Source organism: Pteronotus mesoamericanus, unplaced genomic scaffold (genome assembly GCF_021234165.1).
Source record: "Pteronotus mesoamericanus isolate MK-2021 breed Mesoamerican mustached bat unplaced genomic scaffold, CSHL_Meso_final scaffold_128, whole genome shotgun sequence".
NCBI lineage: Eukaryota > Metazoa > Chordata > Mammalia > Chiroptera > Mormoopidae > Pteronotus > Pteronotus mesoamericanus.
The window spans coordinates 1,563,603-1,582,693 of NW_026555305.1; the positions used below are offsets into that span (position 1 = coordinate 1,563,603).

The window sequence follows — 19,091 nt, forward strand, 5'->3', positions numbered from 1 at the left end:
TAAGACACAGAAAGCAGGACGTGGGTGCTGGGACTCGGGGCAGTGCTGTTCAGGGGGACAGACGGTCAGCTGGAGACCGTTAGGGGTTCTTGAGATGGATGGTGCTGATGGTTGACCAACAATGTGAGGGTATTTAATGTCATTAAACTGTATACCTAAAAAGAGTTAAATGGTCAATTTTATGTTATGTATATTTTACAACCATTAAAAAAGTAAAATCTTCAAAATTTAAAAAATAAAAAAAAAGCTTTAGCAGCCATCCTTACCTCACCCCTTCTCTCCCACCATCCAGACACTAACAACTGCCGCCGCACGGGAGAGCAGCTTGAACTGGCCCAGATGGACGCACGGCCACCGCCGCCGATGCAGCAGCCCCCACCCCGCTCTCTACCACCCACGGTCCACTCCACGGGAAGAGGACGTCAGAGTCGGACCAAACCCTCCAGCACCTTCCCAGTACCCTGGGGACCAGAGGAAACACCTTCTCCCTCTTCCAACTTCTCTATACAGTCCAGCCCCACTTGTCCTTGTTTCCCTTTGATTTCCTTGTCTATGCCCAGTGCTTCTGGCCACAGGGCCTTTGCACCTGCCCTTCCCCAGGCTACCCTACAGGTGCTCATCCTCGAGCCCCAGTGAGCCTTTGTCCCCCACATGGGGGCCTTCTCTCTCCACCCTCCGGTGGAAAGGAAGCTCCCGCCTGCCTCTCTTGCCTGCGTCACAGTGAGTGATCATTACAGTGCTCTTACCCGTTCACTGCCAGCTCCCGCAGTGGGAGGTGAGCTCTGTGAAGGCAAGAGCCACGCTGGTCCCCAGCTCCCAGTGTCCGGCACATGAAAGGCACCTGATAAACTTTCACCAAGTATCAGCCACAGGTGGACATGGTACAAAATAGCCCTCACTGCAGGTGAACAGGTGCTGGTCGGATTGCACCCATTTTACAGATGGGGTAACCGGAGCTCTGAGAATGGAGCCACACCCACAAGGTCACCCAGCACATTCCATCATGCAGTCCAATTCCTGAGTCACTATGAGGCCACATGTCACTTCCCATCCCAGGTGAAAACATTTGACAAAGACGTTAGGTAGAAGAATGATCCTGGTTTTGTGACCATGAAGTGTGGGAAATGCCAGATGTCAGAGCAGGTGGTGGCCTGGGACATGGAGGCTGAGGATAACTTTCCACAGGGAACAGGTAAGGAGGGTGGCAGTAGATTTGGTTTGGGGCCAATGGGTCTGAGACAAGCTGGGATATAACTGGCCTGTGGCTGCAGAGATTAGAGAGCGAAGAGTTGTGAAAGTGGTCCGAACTGGACTTCCTCAAATTACAAACTCCTGCTCTTCAGCAAATGGTGCCGGGGCACGTGGGTATGCACGTTCAAAAGAGCGACAGGTTGTGATGGTCGAAGGTGATGTGACTCTGGGTGGTGGGTACACAGTGTAATAACGTACAGCTCACTTATCCTAGAAAATGTACACTTGAAACCTATACAATCCTATTAGCCAGTGTTACCCCAGTAAATTTAATTTTTAAAAAATGGTGCCGTTAGCTCCTTTTAATCATTCACAACAGTCAACTAAAAAGAAACAAAAGACCTAAATAAAGAGCTACAATTCTAAAACTCTCAGGAAAAACAGGAGTAAATCTTCATGGCCTTTGGTTAGCCAATGGTACCTCAGATATGACACCAAAAGCAGAAGCAACAAGAAAATAAAGCAACTGGACCCCATCACCATTAAAAAAGTTTGCGTTCCAAATGATGCCATTGAGGAAGAGAAAAGACCACCCATAGAATGGGAGAAACAGTTGCAAAGTACATATCTGATAAAGAACTGCCACTGAGAATAGACAGTAAAAGAATATGTAAAGAACTTTCAAAATTGAGTAATAAGGAAGCAAACAACCCACTAAATAAACAGGCAACAGACTTGAACCAGACACTTCACGGAGGAGAATACACCGATGAAAATAAGCACCTGGAAAGGTTCTCAGTATCAGCTACAAGCTGCAGTGGAGTAAGGCTGCCCGCCAAAGAGAACGGCTGCAATGAGAGAGACTGAGCACATTCAGTTCTTAATAAGCACACGGAGCAATGCAATTTTGGGCGCATGCTGGTGGAAATAAAAAACGAGACAATTGCTTTAGAAAAAAATTTGGCAGTTTCTGAAAAAGCTAATCATGCACCTACATGTGACCTAAACATTCGCAACAGAAAGGAGAGCACGTGTCTACAGAAAAATGTCTAGAACTGGAAACAACCAAACTGTTTATCATCAAGTGAATGGATAAACACATTGTGGTCTATCCATGAAGTAGAATATTACTCAGCAGTAAAAAGGAATGAATAATTTGAATCTCCTACATGTCGGATCTGTCCACCTTTTTTCTATTTCTGTGTCATCCTGAAGTGACAGGGGGAGAGTAACACAGTGAAGCTGCCCCCTTACCCAGTGAGACCAGGTTCCAGTAGGTCTCCATCATCACGTCCCTGTACAGGTCCTTCTGCGCAGGCTTCAGCTGCTGCCACTCCTCCGGGGTGAAGTCCACAATCACATCCCTGAACGCCACCGACCCCTGTAACAGGAAGCGCATGCCACTCACCACAGCACCCTCCTCATGGAGGTCGGGAGATGCGGCCAGCAGGGCCGAGAGGATCAGGAAGGCACGTGGGATGCGCCTGATGTGATATCAACAAGGTGCGGAGCTCTGAAGGGCCTGACCCCTCAGTGTCCTCGGCGCCTAAGTACACTGCATGGGCCCTGGATGGACAAGTAAAATATGGGGCTATTCACGAGGAAGACAAACAACCAAAATAAAAAATAGGCAAAGGACCTGAATAGACACTTCTCCAAAGAGGACACACAGACAGCCAACATACGTATGAAAAAATGCTCAACATCACAAATCATCAGAGAGCTGCAAACTAAACCCACAATGATATATCACCTCACATCTTTCAAACAGAAACTGCCGTAACGGACCTGGAATCTGGTCAACACCTTCGTGACAGGCCTGAGCAGTGGTAGTTCTCAGGAGTGTCCAGGAAGCTTGAAAGTGTGGTATGTGTTTAGGTCACTGGAGGGAGATTCCAGGTGGGGGCAGGTGGGTCAAGGCCTGATGCGTAAATGGCAGATGGAGCACTGAGGACGCAGACACCGTGACCCTACGTGTGAAATGAACGTGGCTCAGCACATGATGAATGGCGATGAAATTACATCATGATGACAATGTCATAACCAAAGCAGTAACGACACCTGTCACTCAATATGCAGTTGCTCCAGGCCAGGTCTTAGCCTAAGCCATGTTACTGGTTGAGTTTTGTGTTGAGTTCCTGTGCTGACGTGCTAACCCCAGCTCCTGGGGATGGGACCTGATTTGGGAACAGGGTCCTTGCAGGGGTACTGAAGTAAGATGAGGTCACACTGATGAAGGGTGGCCCGTAAGGCAACAGGACTGACCTCCTTATATAACGGAGAAATCTGGATGTAGAGATATGCATGCAGGGACGCATGTGAGGACAGGAGTTACAGTGCCACAACCACAGGACCAACAGAAGCTGAAAGAGACATCTGGAACAGACCCTTCCCTGGCCTTCAGAGGGGGCACTGCCCTGCCGACGTATTGGTCTCTGGCTTCACAGCCCTAGAACTGTGGGAAAACAGCTTCCCGTTGTTCAAGCCTCCCTTCTGTGGTGCTTTGTTAGGGCAGCCCCTGCAGCACAAGCAGAGTAGCTTTATCTTTTGTGGACTCCAAACCACGGCTCACCTGTCCCTAGAGGAGGAGGCTCCACCAGCTGGCCAATCCTTCCGTGTTCCAGGGGTCTGCCAGGGACTCTGGGCTCACGCTCACTTCCTCTGTGTTGGGTCAATGAGCAAGTGATGAGGGAGCAGTATGGGGTGGTCAGTGGTTGGCAGTCTGGGCTCGGGAGCCTGAAACAAAATTCTGGCTCTGCACTGCCCCTTCCAGCGCCATCTGCGTTTCCTCTGACAACGGTCTTAACCTTCCTGAGCCTCTTTGATCAATGGACACCCTAATAGCAACACCCCCGGCTCTGTAGCTGTTACGAGGCTAAATGGGGTCCCATTCATGTGATTCCAGTGTGCTACGGCTGCAGGAAGCTCTCAGAAATGGCAGCTACTGTTGATATCATTAGACTAATTGGACACATCATCTGTTTCTAGTTACCAATACTTAATATTATTATATTTGATTCTTTGCCCCACTCATCCTTTGGGAAAACATAGCAATAATTTGTTTAAAAAATTCTTCACTGAAAGATAGGTTTGTCAATTTAAGAGAGAGAGGAGAGAAAGAAACATCAATCAGCTGCCTCGCACAGGACAATGCTCCAAACAAGTGAACAACACGGCCAGCACAATAATTTCCTTTTTTTGTCACACTACTTGATTGAGGTATGACTGGCAAACAACAAGCTGCCCGCATTTAAGGCATAGGACGCGATAAACCTGGAAGTGCGTGCACGCCTTTGAAATCAGCACCACAATGGAGGCCACAAACTCATCCACCACCTCCCCAAGTTTCCTCCTGCTCACCTTTATTTTTATATTTATTTGACTGTAATTAAAAAAAATTTTTTAAACCTCACCCAAGAATATGTTTATTGATTAGAAAAAGGAAGGGAGGGAGAGAGAAACATCAATCAGTGCCTCCCATACATATCCCAACTGGAGATCAAACCCATTACCTAGGTAGGTGCCCTGACCGAGAATCAAACCTGCAACCTTCGGTATACAGAATGATTCTCCAACGAATGGCCAGAGCACACTGGTATTAATGATAAGAAATATAATTTTATATTATTATTATTTGACTCTTTGGCTCTATACATACTTTGGGGTAACCCAGCTAACATTTCTTAAACCACTTGATTGAGGTATGACTGGCATACAAAAAGCTGCATGTATTTAAGGCATACAACGTCATTAGTTTGGAAGAAAGTACATACCTTTGAAATCATCAACACTAACAAGACCATAAACTCATTTATCACCTTCCAAAGGGTCCTCCTGTTCTCCTTTAGTACTGTACTTACTTCATTTCAATTTTTAAAACATAACTCCTGCTGAAAGTCTTCCCTAAGTCTGTCCTGCCTGAATGAACTCACTCAGTGAAATTTTTACTGAGCAGGCTCCATGCACTGAGCCCGGGCTGGGAAATGCTGAAACCCAGAGACAATCCTGGGAGTCCTCGCTGTACAGCAAGGGTGTGGGAGGTGAGACACAGCGTTTCGCCTGACGAGGTTCCAGAGACTCCCCTAGAAATGGGGCTTCCCCCCGAGTTCGCCAAAGCCCTCTGAGGGCTCTGTGGACACGTGACTGAGGGCACTCATTCCAGGGCTCCATCTGTTTTGGATTCCTGTCTAATGGCACAAACTACTTCACCACAGCTCCAAAGACCCGAAATCAGGCTTGATTTTTTTTAATCTTCGCCCGAGGAAAGTTTTATTGATTTTAGAGAGAGAGGAAGGCAGAGTCAGAGAGAGAAAGACACACACACACACACACACACACACACACACACACACACACCGATCTGATTGCCACCTGCACATGCCACAATCACAAATCGAACCTGCAACCTTTTGGTACAAAGAACAATGTTCCAACCAACTGAGCCACCCGGCCAATGTATGTTTGTTTGTTTTTTTAATTAGAAGGTAATAACACTAGATGTAGTCAGAAATAAAAACTGAACCCCCAAATCCCAACCATACTGAAATGACAACCATCGGGAAATCCTAAACAATGCTGGTAAAATAGGAAACCAAGGCAACCATCACAGAGGTGACAGTGGAGACATCATGGTGCAGCCACGTAGGAAAACAGTCGAATTGTTCCTTAAATGGTTAAATGTATCATTATCAAAGGACCTACAAATTCTGTTCCTACACCCAAGAGAAATGAGAAGCTAAATGAATGTATACAGCAGCATTACTAATAACAACCAAAAAGAAGAAACAACCCAAATGTATACCATCTGATAAATAGATAAACACAAAACACATGGTCTACCTGTACAATGGAATAGTATGCAGTCATGAAAAAAAGACACCTGCTATAATGTATATGAACATCAAAAACATGATCCTTGGTGAAAGCAGCCAGACACAAAAACCACATGTTGTATGATTCCATTTACAATAAATGTCCATCCTTGGCTGGGTGGCTCAGTTGGTTGAAACATGGTTCATATATTCACAGGGTGTATGATCGTAAGGGTTTGATCAGGACATGTATGGGATGCAACTGGTTAATGTTTCTCTCTCACATCGGTGTTTTTCCTCTCTCACTCCCCCTGCCTCTCTTTCTCTCTAAAAATCAATGAACATATCCTGCTCTGGCCAGTGTGGCTCAGCAGTTAGAGCATCGTCTGTAACCAAAAAGTTGTGGGATCAATTCCAGGTCAGGACACATACCTCGGTTGCAGGTTCATGCACGATCTGGGCATAGGTGTGTGTGAACCCTAGTCTGTATACATACGATAGCCGTCCTGGCTTGGATCTCTGGTTGGGGTGCATACAGAGGCAACCAATTGATGCTTCCTTCACATCGATGTTTCTCTCTCTCCCTTCCTCTCTCTCTCTCAAAAAAAAAAAGCAAATGAAAATGTCCTCAGGTGAGGAATAAAAATAAAGAAATATCAACAAACATACCCTCTTGTGAGACTAAAAATTAATATTTATGCCCCATGAGAGATATATATAAATAATTTATTGATTTGAGAGAGAGATTTGTTATTCCACTCATTGAAGTATTCATCAGTTGCTTCTTGTACGTGCCCGGACCAGGAATCAAACCTGCAACTTTGGCATATCAAGATAATGCTCTAGCCAACAGAGCTCCATGGCCAGGACCAGGTATACATTTATTATTGTAAAGTATTTCTTGCATAGGAGAAAATTTAGAGAAAAATACCACAAATAGCTACCCACTAAAACACCATAAAACATCACAGCGAGTCAGGGATGTGCACGGATTCCTCCCAGTGTCCTCTTCCCACCCCCTGGACACTTAGTGCCATCTGCCCACTTCTGAGGGTTCCTCGACCAGCATGTGTTGCCCGGCGCCTCTAGGAGCCTTTGTCACATTTGACCAAACATGTTTAAGCCAATACCTCCCAGGTACCTGCTGGAGTCTCCTGAGAGCCCCCACGGTAGGACAGCTCACTCCTGAGCTCCCTGTCCCCTGTGTTGACAAAAGCCAGTGTCAGGACAGTACCCTTCCTCCTTAGGGTGGACAGAGCCCTACGGGACTGGGTCTGGGGCCTGAGCCCTGAGGGGAGTCAGGGAATGCAGAGGGTCATCCCTGTCCAGAAGCCTGGGCCTCAGGAAGGAGGCGCAAGAGGGTGACATGACTCACCAGGGCCTTGTCAGTTGGCTGCTGGGTGGCCATCTCTTCACTGCCCATGGGGACCATGGGACAGGCAAGCTGTGCACAGGGGGAGAAAGAGAAAGGCATAGTGAGAGGCCTGGTTGAGGCCCAACCCACAAAGAAGACAGGACAGACAGACACACCCACTAAAAGACAGGTGGACAGGGACAGGCATGCATGTTCATAACCAACGCCTGTGGCATCTAAGGCTCTCAGCAAACATCTCTGATTTAATCCCCATGACACCCTACAAGGTGGGGGCTACTTCCACTCACCTCATTTCACAGATGAGGAAATGGAGGCTGAAAGAGATAAACCACTTGCCTGAGATGACAGACATGATTAGAGTTGGGCTGAGTACCTTCAGGTCCACATGCTTGGTGCACGTCACACCCACACACTGACATTCCCCAACACACACGCACACGTGCACACTGCCAGTCCCACGGCTTGGAGGAGTAGGACCCGCTGTCCCCTCCCTGGGTCTGAGTGCTGATGCCAGAACACACCCCAACAACGCCACCGCCCCCAGGGCTTCCACAGATCTTGTGCGGTTATCGTGGGGCTCAACAAACACACACATGTAGGGAGCCTGGAGCCCTGTGGCACACAGTTAAGATCTCTGTCCTGCCCTGGCAGGGCTGCTCCGCTGGAGCATCTCCCCAGGCATCGAAGTGTTGTGGGTTTGATCCCTGGACGGGTGTGTTTGGGAGGCAACCCATCCATATTTCTTTCTTTCTAAAATCAACAAATACACAAATGATGTTTATTGTAGCACTGTTCCTAGAAGCGAAACACCAACCAATGAAAAGCAAAACATGAGTAAGGGTATAGAAGACCAGGCACCCAGCCTGAAATTGCAGGTCACCTCCAGGAAGCGGAAGTGATGTTATGCCCTTGGGGACAGTGACTTCATGATCTTGTAAAGAGAAAGTATTTTTACAAATGTATTCTTTATGGACTTGTGGTTTCTGACTCCTATCCCTGCACCAAAAGGAAACAACACGTGCTCTTTTTGCCAGTCGAAGAAGCTACCAGAGCCAACTCACCCAGGAGGCACAGCGGGCCTGGGGCTCCTGAGACCTGTAAGGGCCCTGGAAAATATCATCATTTTTTTTTAAGTTATAAGAGAGCCCTGGCTAGGTAGCTCCATTGGTTAGAGCACTGCCCCTTACACCAAGGTTGTAGTTTTTGATCCCCAATCAGGGCATATGTAAGAATCAAGCAATGAATGCATAAATAATTGGAGCACAAATTGATTTCCTCTTCTTCTCTCTCTAAAATCAATACATTCAAAAAATTTTTTAATAAAATAAAGTTCAAGGAGAAAAAGCAAATCTAATCAAACCTGGACTATATTTGCCCTTTAGCAATACAATGACAACTACAATTTTTACTTTTACTTAAAGGAGGCCATGAAGACACAATGGCCCTGGAAGTGGCATGTGCACGGGGCTGGTGACCTACGAACCCAGTGTGGCCTCATATTTGTGGCTGCAGCGCGAGGGGTGGCTAAATGTTGGGGCTCTGGAACCCGGATGCCTGGGTTTTGAGTTAGGTGATTCACTTAAAGTCTGAGCCTCAGTTTCCCCATCTGCAAAATGGGGGTGACGAGGGTCCCCACCTCAGAGTTACTGGGAGGCCTATGAAATGCCTAGAATGATACCCTGAGCTTCCAACACACCCTCCCTGAACAAAATCCACCCCAGTCAGCACAGTATCGGAGCCTCAGACACTTTCTTAGGCCGCACTTGGCCACCACACACGTCCCGCCCTCCCGGGGCCCGGGGAGGCTCCGAGAGGAGGACGGCTGGGCTCTGAGTCCCGCAGGCAGGCAGCTCCGGAGGGCACCCCCGACGCGCGCGCGCACGTCAACTCTGCCCAGAGACAGAGGCGCAGGGGCGCACAGACAGGGGGAGGCTCGGACAGGAGAGGCGCAGCCCCACGCGCACAGACACACTCACACCTGACACACAGACCGGCGCCGAGGAAGAGACGAGACGCAGGGGGACCCCTGGACGGCGCCCTCACGCTGAGACGCCGCGGACGGAAACAAAGGCAGACGCGCACACGGACGTGGACACTGAGGGACCCCGGAGAGACCGAGACGGGCAGCCGACACACACACACGCAAAGGCGAGACACAGGAGGCCACCGAGACAGACGCGGTGACACACACGGACGCACACTCACAGCGACAGCCCGAGAGTCCCAGTGCAACACACACACGGCCACAGGCATCACCTTCACACGCACGACCCTCCCCGATCCGCACTCCCTCCCGAGCCCACACGCCCCTTCCACGCACCCGCACCCCGTCTCCTCCCGTGGCCGCTCCGTCCGCAGCCCGACTCACGCGCTGCTCCCTCAGGAAAACGACCGGCTCCCCCTAGGCCCCCGGTCGCAGTGCGCCTGCGCAGACGGCGGACTACACTTCCCAGAACTCCGCGCGCCCCCCGCCCCCTCCTCTCTGGACTCCCCGACCGAGCGAGCGCTGCCAAACTTACCCAAACCCGGGAAGCCATCGCTGGGCTCCGTCCCCAGAGGTCCTCGCGGCACAGCGTCCAAGAACCGGGGTTCCTGCGGGATCGGGGGGGAGGGCGCGCGCTGGGGCGGGGAGAGGAAGACGAGAGAAAGTGCAGGGATGGAGTGGACAGCGGGAATGGGGGTCTGGAAAGGGGAAGAGAAGGAGAAAACCGTAGAGGGAAGTTGGGGAGCAGGGACTGCCAGGAAGGGAGGGAGGACGAGGGTCACCCAGGAAGCTCAGCTTGCTCCGGGCCGCTGTCTGGCTTCAGTCTCCCGCTTGCGGCCGGGCGCCACCTTCGGCCAGGCCGCTGCCAGGGCCCAAGGTCCGACGAACTCACCGGCTAGTACGTCCCCCCAGGTGGGGAAGAGAGCGTCCTTTTCTTCCCCTGCATTTACATTAGTTTCAGATGCGCTAATTAACTTCCCAGACTTTCGCAAGCTTCGGGGAGGTCTAGCCCCTAACCCCCACCAATCCCTTCTTTCCCCGGGCTAGGATGACAGACACCCAATCCTCTTTTTCCCCCCAGACTACACTGACAGGCCTCTTCTGTCGAGCACCTCCCACGGCCTCCATTCTGCCATTCCTTGGCGCCTTTGCCTGTCTTCCCCTGGTCCCAACCCAATTAGGTATCTTGCTAGCCTTGCAGGTGCCCAGTGCCCTACTTTTTCCTGCCACCATCTTGCTGGGGACGAGGGCATCTGCCACCCAGAGTTGGAAGCTCCATACCTGTGGTGGGAAGTTGGGCTGCCGGAGGGCGCGGGGGGTGAGTGGGGAGTGATGCAGGGGAGGGTAACAGGCGTGTGTTACCGAACAAAAGGACCCGTGGAGGGGGGGGTGGCCAGATGCTGTTACCGAAACAACGACACCCTCCTTCCCCGGGACCCCTCGGTTGTGGGTCCTTTGCCCGCCGCCCTTGGAATTATGGCTCTGAATGGCAGAGTTTGGTGAAAAGGAAAAGGAACGATTTATTCAAAAATTATACAGGTTTGATGAATGGCTAAATGTCACCCTTAAACCTCCAAATCCCTTCGAAACAACCACCAGCACACACACCGTCCTGCCTTCCCCACTTTGCCCAGTCAGGCCAGTCAGGGGCACCGTCCTTCAGAAGAGAAAGAACAGAGTCCGGGGCTCGGCTGGGCAGGCCTCTCGGGGGTCTCAGCACCATCTGCTGCGTCACCGCGATCTCCAGCTCCTAATCCGTAACCACGTGGCACCTTCTCCCGGCCCACGAGCAACAGTCCTTTCTCCCCTCCTCCCCGCGAGGTCTTCACACTGCTCCCCAGAGTCTGTGTCCCTTTGTCTTTCCTGCAGGCCCATGTCTCTCCTCTCTCTCTCCCAGTTACATTCTGTATAAAGTCTTTAAAACCTTCCTGATTAGCTTTGGTGATATGCAAAATAACCCTCTTTGCATATGAGGAATGAAGCTATCCTGTCACTGACATACAAAGTGACTCTCAATGGCCCTACTCAAGGCTCCCATCCCCCATGGCAGCCCACCCTGGGGTGGGGAGAATATATTTTTCTTGGACACCCCAATCTCTGGACCCTGTTACAAATACCCTTGAGGCGGGGGGCCCTGGCTGTGCCCCGTTACATGTGCACGGAGCTTTGGAAAGGCAGGAGCTCGGGTCACTACCTCACCTTGGACGGGTTGGCTCGAATCTCCCTTGGCGGTCCCTTCTGTTCCTGTCCTCTACCTGCTCCCAGCGATCTGCCCCGCTGTGGGTATCATTAAGATGCACAAACTCATTTAATCCTCGCAACCGTGCTACTTTCCAGATGAGGGCAGTGATACAGACGAGGGAGGTAAAAGGAGAGGAAAATGGGGTGGCGGGGGAGGGGTGGGGGGCAGGAGTTGGGTTGGGAAAGAAGTCTCCTGGCTGGGGCCCTCCTACACCATAAGCCACAAAACCGAGAGCAAAAGCATCTGCTGAATGTCTGAGGGGCCAGAAAAAGGCCAACAGCAGCCGGCTTAGGTGGTGGTGAATGATTTCTCTTCCCTCCCTCCCTCCTCACTTGAAGATATGTTTATTTATTTTAGAGAGAGATTGAGAGAGAAAAACTACTGTCAGATAGCAGTACTGTAATGGTACAGCTAGGTCCCCGCAGGGGGATTTGTAATGGGGTCCAGATATTGGGGTGTCTAAGAAAAACATAGGATATTCTCACCACTCCCCTCCAAGGTGGGCTGCCAAGGGGGATGGGAGACAGGGAGCAGGGCCATTGAGAGTCACTTTGCACATCAGTAACAGGCCGAGGACCATTGCGGGGAGAGGACCATTGCGGGGAGACGTGGGGGACATGACTGCTGGCGTCAAAGGCCAGGTTAAGTGCCTGGCAAGGCCAGCTTGACCACTTGCATCTGCACACCAGAGCAAGCTGGTAGCTGACTGCAGCCCGAGCCCGCGGGGGTTGGGAAGGAACTAGTTAACCGCAAACTTCAGCTGAATGCAACCGCAGCCTTGGCAGAAGAAAGTTTTATCATTTAGGCAGCGTGGGAAACGAATAATCTCCTGCAGCTGCAGAAACGTCCTTGAGCTTCATGTAACCAACCCCTGTAAAATAAACGCGGAGGCTGTGGTCATTGTCATTGTCTCTCCATCAGAGGACAATGGTCCCACCTGGCCCCCGCTTTTCCTTAAACTGTCTTGTGTTGTGTCTTTGTGTTGTGTTGTCTCTTTCTCAATCTCCCATCGCTCCCACTCAGGGGCCTCCACTCTGCGCTGGGGGCCGCGGACCCTTGCGAGTTACTTTGAATATCAACAACAGGTCGGCTCCTTACCAGACTTGGAGCAACACCTTGGAGAGTTACTCTTATCCATACAGGCCCGCCTCATACCGCACAGGGAGCAGGGCCATTTGAGGATCATTTTGTTTATCGGTAACAGGATGGCTTCGTACCTCATATGCAAAGAAAGTTCTTTTGCATAGCAACAAACCAGGAAGGCTGGCATAACCCTAACCCAGGATGTAACTGGGAAGGCAGCTCCCCCGCTTGCAGAGCCTGCGGGAGGATTCCCACCTGGGTTGGGACCCAGGTGCAGCTGCCATTCTAGAGGCTTTTGACCATGAGGTTTTGGGAGCGGAGTTGGGGTTTTCTTGACCACACGGCTTGGGAAGCAGGAAAGCAAGATGTAGCAGCCATGCAGGTGGTTCCCCCACCGCCCCTATACAGCATGCGTCCGTGAGAGCTCGGAGGTGGTTTGCTCCACACCGCGAGGGAACAATGAGAAGACCATGTGGCAAGGAGAGTGGAGAGAGGACTCTTGCTCGTGGGCCATGAGGGAAGTGCGCTGTGGTTCTGAATTAAGAACTGGAGATCTCAGCTGGGAACAATGAGAGGCCTGCCCAGCCGAGCCCAGGACTTCTGTTCTTTTTCTTCTGAAGGACGGTGCCCCTGACTGGCCTGACTGGGCAAAGGGGGGCTGGCAGGGCTGTGTGTGTGATGTGGGTGTTTTAAAGGGATTTTGAGATTTAAGGGCGACACTTAGCCACTCATCAAAACCTGTATAACTTTTGAATAAATAACTTCCTTTTCACCAAGCTCTGCCACGGAGAGCCTTATCAGGGGCGGCGGGCAAAAGAACCTAGAAGAGAGGGACCCCAGGGAAAGGTGGGGGCGTTGTTCTGGTAAGAGTGTCTGGGGCTCTGCTCCCCTCCCCCAACAGGTCCATTGTTTCAAAACAATACCAATGTGACTGGCTCTCAGTGCAAGTCTCAGGTATGCAGTTGGTTCAGGAGACTAGATGAGGGAGTGTGGGCCCCCACTCTGACCTGGTCTGGTATCCCATTCACTAGGGCTCTCTGCCCTTCTGACCTAATTACCTCCCAAGGACCCCACCCCCTAATACCATCGCCTTGGGAATTAGCTTTCATCACGTGAACCTGGGACGGGGCGGGGGGGGGGGGGGGGCACATCCAGTTTCTAGCAGTGTCCCTGTGGAACAGGGTTGCTCCGGCCCTGGTGCTCACCTTGCTCTGGGGGCTGGCTCCTCTTCACCTACGGACCCACCTGGATCAACTACACCAGCTGAGTAAACCCTTTCCCTTCTCAGGCCTCTTTCTAAAACATTCCAAGTCCCAGAGCTGGGGCCTGTGTCCCAGAAACAACTCTCCCCTCTGATTTCAGAACTGTGTGATCTCCAGAGGCAGAGGTGTGGCAAGAGCATACCAGGGGGTCGGGGCAGGGGGAGGCTGAGCCTCCCCTCTCACCCTTAGGACCAGGAGCCCAGGGTGAGAGTCCAGCTGATACCCAATTTTTTCATGTAGTTCTGTCTCTCTCCCCTCCCTCCTAAAAATTAAATTAATTTTTTTCCTTTCTGACTTTCTGGGAGTCTGGAATGACTGGCAACTTTTTGTGCATTTAGCTATTTACAAAACATTCATGCATTTTAAAAGATTCCTTTGTTACTTCATCCTAATCTTGTCAATACTTTTGTTCTTCTGGTTCTGCTTATTGAAGTGACATTTCCAGGCTACCTATATTTTTGTTCAAGGAAGGAAATATTCCGATTAAAAAAAAAAAAAGTCATTTCAACTGATAAGCTTACATAATTGATTGATCTTATGGATCCCAAGAATACCTTATATCTGTTTTATGTGTTTTCAAAACAATGTGTTCTTTCTAAATTATTTTGATTTTTCAACATTAATATTCATTTTGCCACTTAATGTCTCTTCCACTTACTAAGGCACATTCTCTCTTTGATCACCTTTAAAATTATTCGGAATTTGATCTGTCTCTTATTTCTCCTGAAAATGCTACATTTTAAGACATCAATGATAATACTGAAAACTCACGAATATTGGGTAAAAAGACATCCTCAGTGGTGCCAGTCCCAATTTTTAAGTTACAGTATTCTTTGGGAACCATTTTCATAATGTTTAATGGAAAGAACAGCCCATAGATGACCACCTATTGTCTTTATGAGGAGCGTTCCAGAACATTCCTTGAGTTCCAAGCTCCCTGGATACAAGGAGCACGAACAGTTTATGTGAAGGCCACATCTGGTGTGGTTGGTGGGAATTTTTCACGCTGTGATCTTGAAATCTTGAATCCCTCAATTCATTATATGGCTCCAGTGTCAACCTCCAGACCAACTTCCTATAAAGGCCAGTCCTTCTGGGTAAATTGCCAGAAACATTTCTCAGTTGTCACAACTTCTTTTAGTAGCCGTGGAGCCTCTTTCACTTTTTATAAGGACACCAGTCCTGTCAGGTTAGGGACCCACCCTTATCACTTCATTGAACTTTAATACCCTCCTTTAAGTCTCTATTTCCAAATATGTCGCTTTGGGGTTTAAGGCTTCAACATATGGGTTTTTGGGGCCAGGATATAGATCAGTCCATAGCAATCCCTCTGCAACTAAATATGGAATTTAAACAACATCCCACTTTAGCAACCCATGAAAGGAGTCTCTGATTTTGGTTTTGAGCAATTTTGTTAGAGAGAGAGGAAGGAATGCAGGGAGAGAGAGAAACATAGATTTGTTCCACTTATTTATGCATTCATTGGCTGTTTCTGGTATGTGCCTTGACCAGGGATCAAACCCACAACCTTGGCATATTGGGGCAATGCTCCAACCAACTCAGCTACCCAGCCAGGGCTGGAACAATCTTAGCACAATGACTTCAAACGTTGTAAGACATCTTTCAACAATATCATACAAAAACCTTAGTTGAAATTTTTTGCCTTGATATAAAAAGTGGATAAACTGAGTTTTAAATTACCCAAAGCAGTTGTATACCAGCATCAAATAAAGTCTTTGGACTAGCATTCCTCTTCCTCTTAAAACAGTCATTATTAGGACCCTCATCTCTGTTCTGTCAGGGGGTCACAACTAATAATAATTCACTGGGTACTTGCCCAGTGCCCACACCATGAGCTGTTACTTTCCTAGGCTAGAAAAGAAACAGGAATCCTACTTGCCCCATCTCACCCCAAACTAATCCTTAACACCTCAAATTTTCTAAAGATTCTATTGCTTATTACTCGATCTCCACACCAAATTCTTTATCAGTTGTTTGTCTGATGGCAGGAAAATGAACAATTGGAACGTCAATGATAGTTTGAGAGATTACAGCCTTAGAAAGCACAATACCCAGGGCGGCTCCAAAGACCACCACTATTAGGGTGTTGCCACTGGACAACACAGATTGAACTGCATTCAAACTCCAGAGTATTTGATCAGCCACGTTCGTCAGAACCATATGGCAGGGTGGCCACTTAATCAAAGGATAAGAGATGCTGTAGTCAAAAGGAGGCAAGGAAAACCAGGCAGAGAAAAACAGAAAAGTACATAATTTAGGTTTTATTTTTGATATCACAATGAGTTTAAACTAGAATACACGTCTGAAAAAATTTTCTCATTTCGGATAGCATGGTTATCTTTCTATGCCTATATACATGTTTATATTTCTTTTTTAAACTGTATAATTATTGAATAAATACACAATAATTACCCATTACCTAATAGTTTACCACTTCAAAAAATTTTTTGGCCATTATATATTTACCTACCTTTGTACACTTTGGTTTCAGAGGAATGTTGATTCGAACAATATATACATATGGCATATACATATAGATGGCACATTATATACATACCATATACATGTGGCAACTTATTTAACTGACAATGGCATTGTCTTTTCACACATTCGCCAAAACTGGGTATTATCACTCTTCTGTGATTTAAAATCAATCTATTGGGAAAAAGTAGATATATCATCACTTTTATTTTGCATTTTTATTAGTAGTGATATTGGCTGTTTTCATTAGCTGTTTTTATTTCACCTTGTTTGAACTGGCTGTCAGCTTTGTCCACTTATATACTGAATTGCAGATGTTACTATTACTGATTTGCAATAGTGCTTTTTTAAAGGATAGTTTATTTATTTTTAGAGAGGGAAAGGGGGAAAGAGAAGGAGAGAAACGTAAGTGTGTGGTTGCCTCTCAAGCACCCCCTACTGGGGAACATGGCCTGCACTTCAGGCATGTGCCCTGACTGGGAATGGAACTGGCGACTCTTTGGTTCGCAGGCTGGCACCCAATCCACTGAGCCAGGGCTGCAATGGTGCTTTGAATAATAGGATTATCCCTTATTTGTTGCAAGCAATTTCTTTCAGCCTCTCCTTTGTCTATTAACTTTGACTGATGTTTTCCAAATAAAAACCAGCTCCTGGGTTACATGCAGAGCTTAAGAAGGCCTGTTTCAAGCCAAGTTTATAAAAATATTCTAGGTTTGTCTTGTACCTTAATAGTTTATATTTCCATCTTTAATCTTCCAGAGCTTCATCAGTGTGCCAGGGATAGATCTGTCTCTCCAGAGAGCTAAGTGTTCCACCGCCATCTGATTACTACCCCCCCCCCGCGCCCCCCCCCCTTGCAACAAAGAATCCTTTTTATCATATAAAAGGAGAGTCTAAAACCTCCACACACTCAGGATGAGCCTGCCCATCTCCTGGCTTCTGGGCCCTGCCAAAAGACAGAGGGAGCCCCAGAGCTGCACTCTTTAAAATCCATGTCCTGTGGATAGGAGCTCCCTTCACATGGCCCTCTGTGCTGCCATCAGCAGCAGTGACGATGGAACCCAAGAGCTCTGGTGCTCCAGGTGAGAGGAATCCAGGCGTGGGGGGAACTACTGAAGGACATGAGATTTCTCTTGGGGTGAGGAAAATATTTGAAAATTAACTGTGGTGATGGTTACACAATTCTGAACATAAGTCATTGAATTGTGCACTTCATATAGCTGAACTGCATGGCATGTGAATTACATCTCAGTGAGGCTGTAATTAAAACAAAAAACCCTCCACCAGCCACTAAATCACTATTGCTAAAGAGTGAATAGAACTCTCATGACTCTTGTTAAACCATCAAATCCCTCTTCCTGCACCACTCAAAGTGTCCTATCTGCCTTGGGACTATTGTAACTATTCTCATTATGCCCTTTGTGTCCAATAATCACCTCTCATTCTTCCCCCTCCCCTGCCTATAATGCTCACATGTTCTGGGGGGTGGTAAGGCATTCCTTCCAAAACTTCCCAGCTCCTTCTTTAGATCATTTCTCATGATGGTACAAATCACATACTTATCACGTTGTGCATATTTTCAATTTTTTCTGTCTTCTCCCACTTGATTCTCCGTACATTTTCCACCCAGCTGTGGAAAGCTGCCCATCAGGATATCCTTAGCACCTAAAACAGTGCCTGACACATTACTAGGTGCTCAACTAACATTAATTGAATGAGTAATACATTACAATACATTAACAACATATTACTACATTCCTTGCTATATCACAATTCTACAGAAAGTCAGATTTGGCTTGTCAGCTTAAAAATATATCAGGATTTTTACTGGAACACTAATGAATTTACATATTTAATGCAGGGAGAAATATTTTGCCAGACTGAGTCTTTCTATAGAGAGACATGTCTAGCTTTAAAATAAGTTTAACTATGTTTTAATATATATATTTATACATATAACATATACATTGTATGTATAATATATACATATAATTGCAGTATATGTTTTTGTTTTGGTGTCAGTCTTTAGTTTCATACAATAAGATGGGAAGCTTTATATTTATTTTATGCTCTAGAGCAATGTAAATATCCCAGAAATTGTCTGTGGTACATTTCTACAGGTCAAAGTTTTGAACTACCTTTTCCAGTTTATTTCATGGCTACATATCTACTTATTTTCTAGCTTATTTGAGTTTGTTTTTAATATTGTTCCCTGGCTGGCTGTACATTCTACAAAACACTTTTGTCCTAATTGGCCTAGTTTCACTTAAGTGCCAGGTGAAGAGAGTTCCGTATCAACAATGCTACATGTCCTCATATTTATTCATACAGAGGGAGCAGTAAGCAACCATGGTACCTGGTGTATCATAGAATCTTTCAATTTGGAATGTGTTCATCTTTCATACCTGCAGCAGAGTAAAGAGTCCTCTGTCTGCTCTAAAATATGCAGGTTTCTTAATCCTGACCTTCTGGTTTCATTTTACTTGCAGCTGAACATGACTTGTCAGGCAACCAACCTTTACCTTAATGGCAATAATTATATGCTAAGGAGTAAATGGGTTATTTAACATATTCTTCAAAATGTGTTTTGAATGGAAGAGTAACATGAATACAGGTTTTGATTTTAAGAGGTTAAGCTGGC

At 47.6% G+C, this 19,091-nt stretch overlaps 1 protein-coding gene across 1 annotated transcript in view; it reads right to left on the reverse strand.

The window, feature by feature from the left end:
* Positions 1 to 7,509, reverse strand: part of LOC129082559 (endothelial zinc finger protein induced by tumor necrosis factor alpha-like) — a 66,302-nt gene extending 58,793 nt beyond the window's left edge. The window contains exons 1-2 of the mRNA XM_054588265.1: positions 7,378 to 7,509; positions 2,446 to 2,572 (exon numbers count right to left, since the gene is read on the reverse strand). Coding sequence (XP_054444240.1) covers positions 2,446 to 2,572; positions 7,378 to 7,476 — 226 coding nt within the window. The 5' untranslated portion in view covers positions 7,477 to 7,509. The remainder of the gene's footprint in view (positions 1 to 2,445; positions 2,573 to 7,377) is intronic.
* Between the last annotated feature and the right edge of the window lie 11,582 nt (positions 7,510 to 19,091).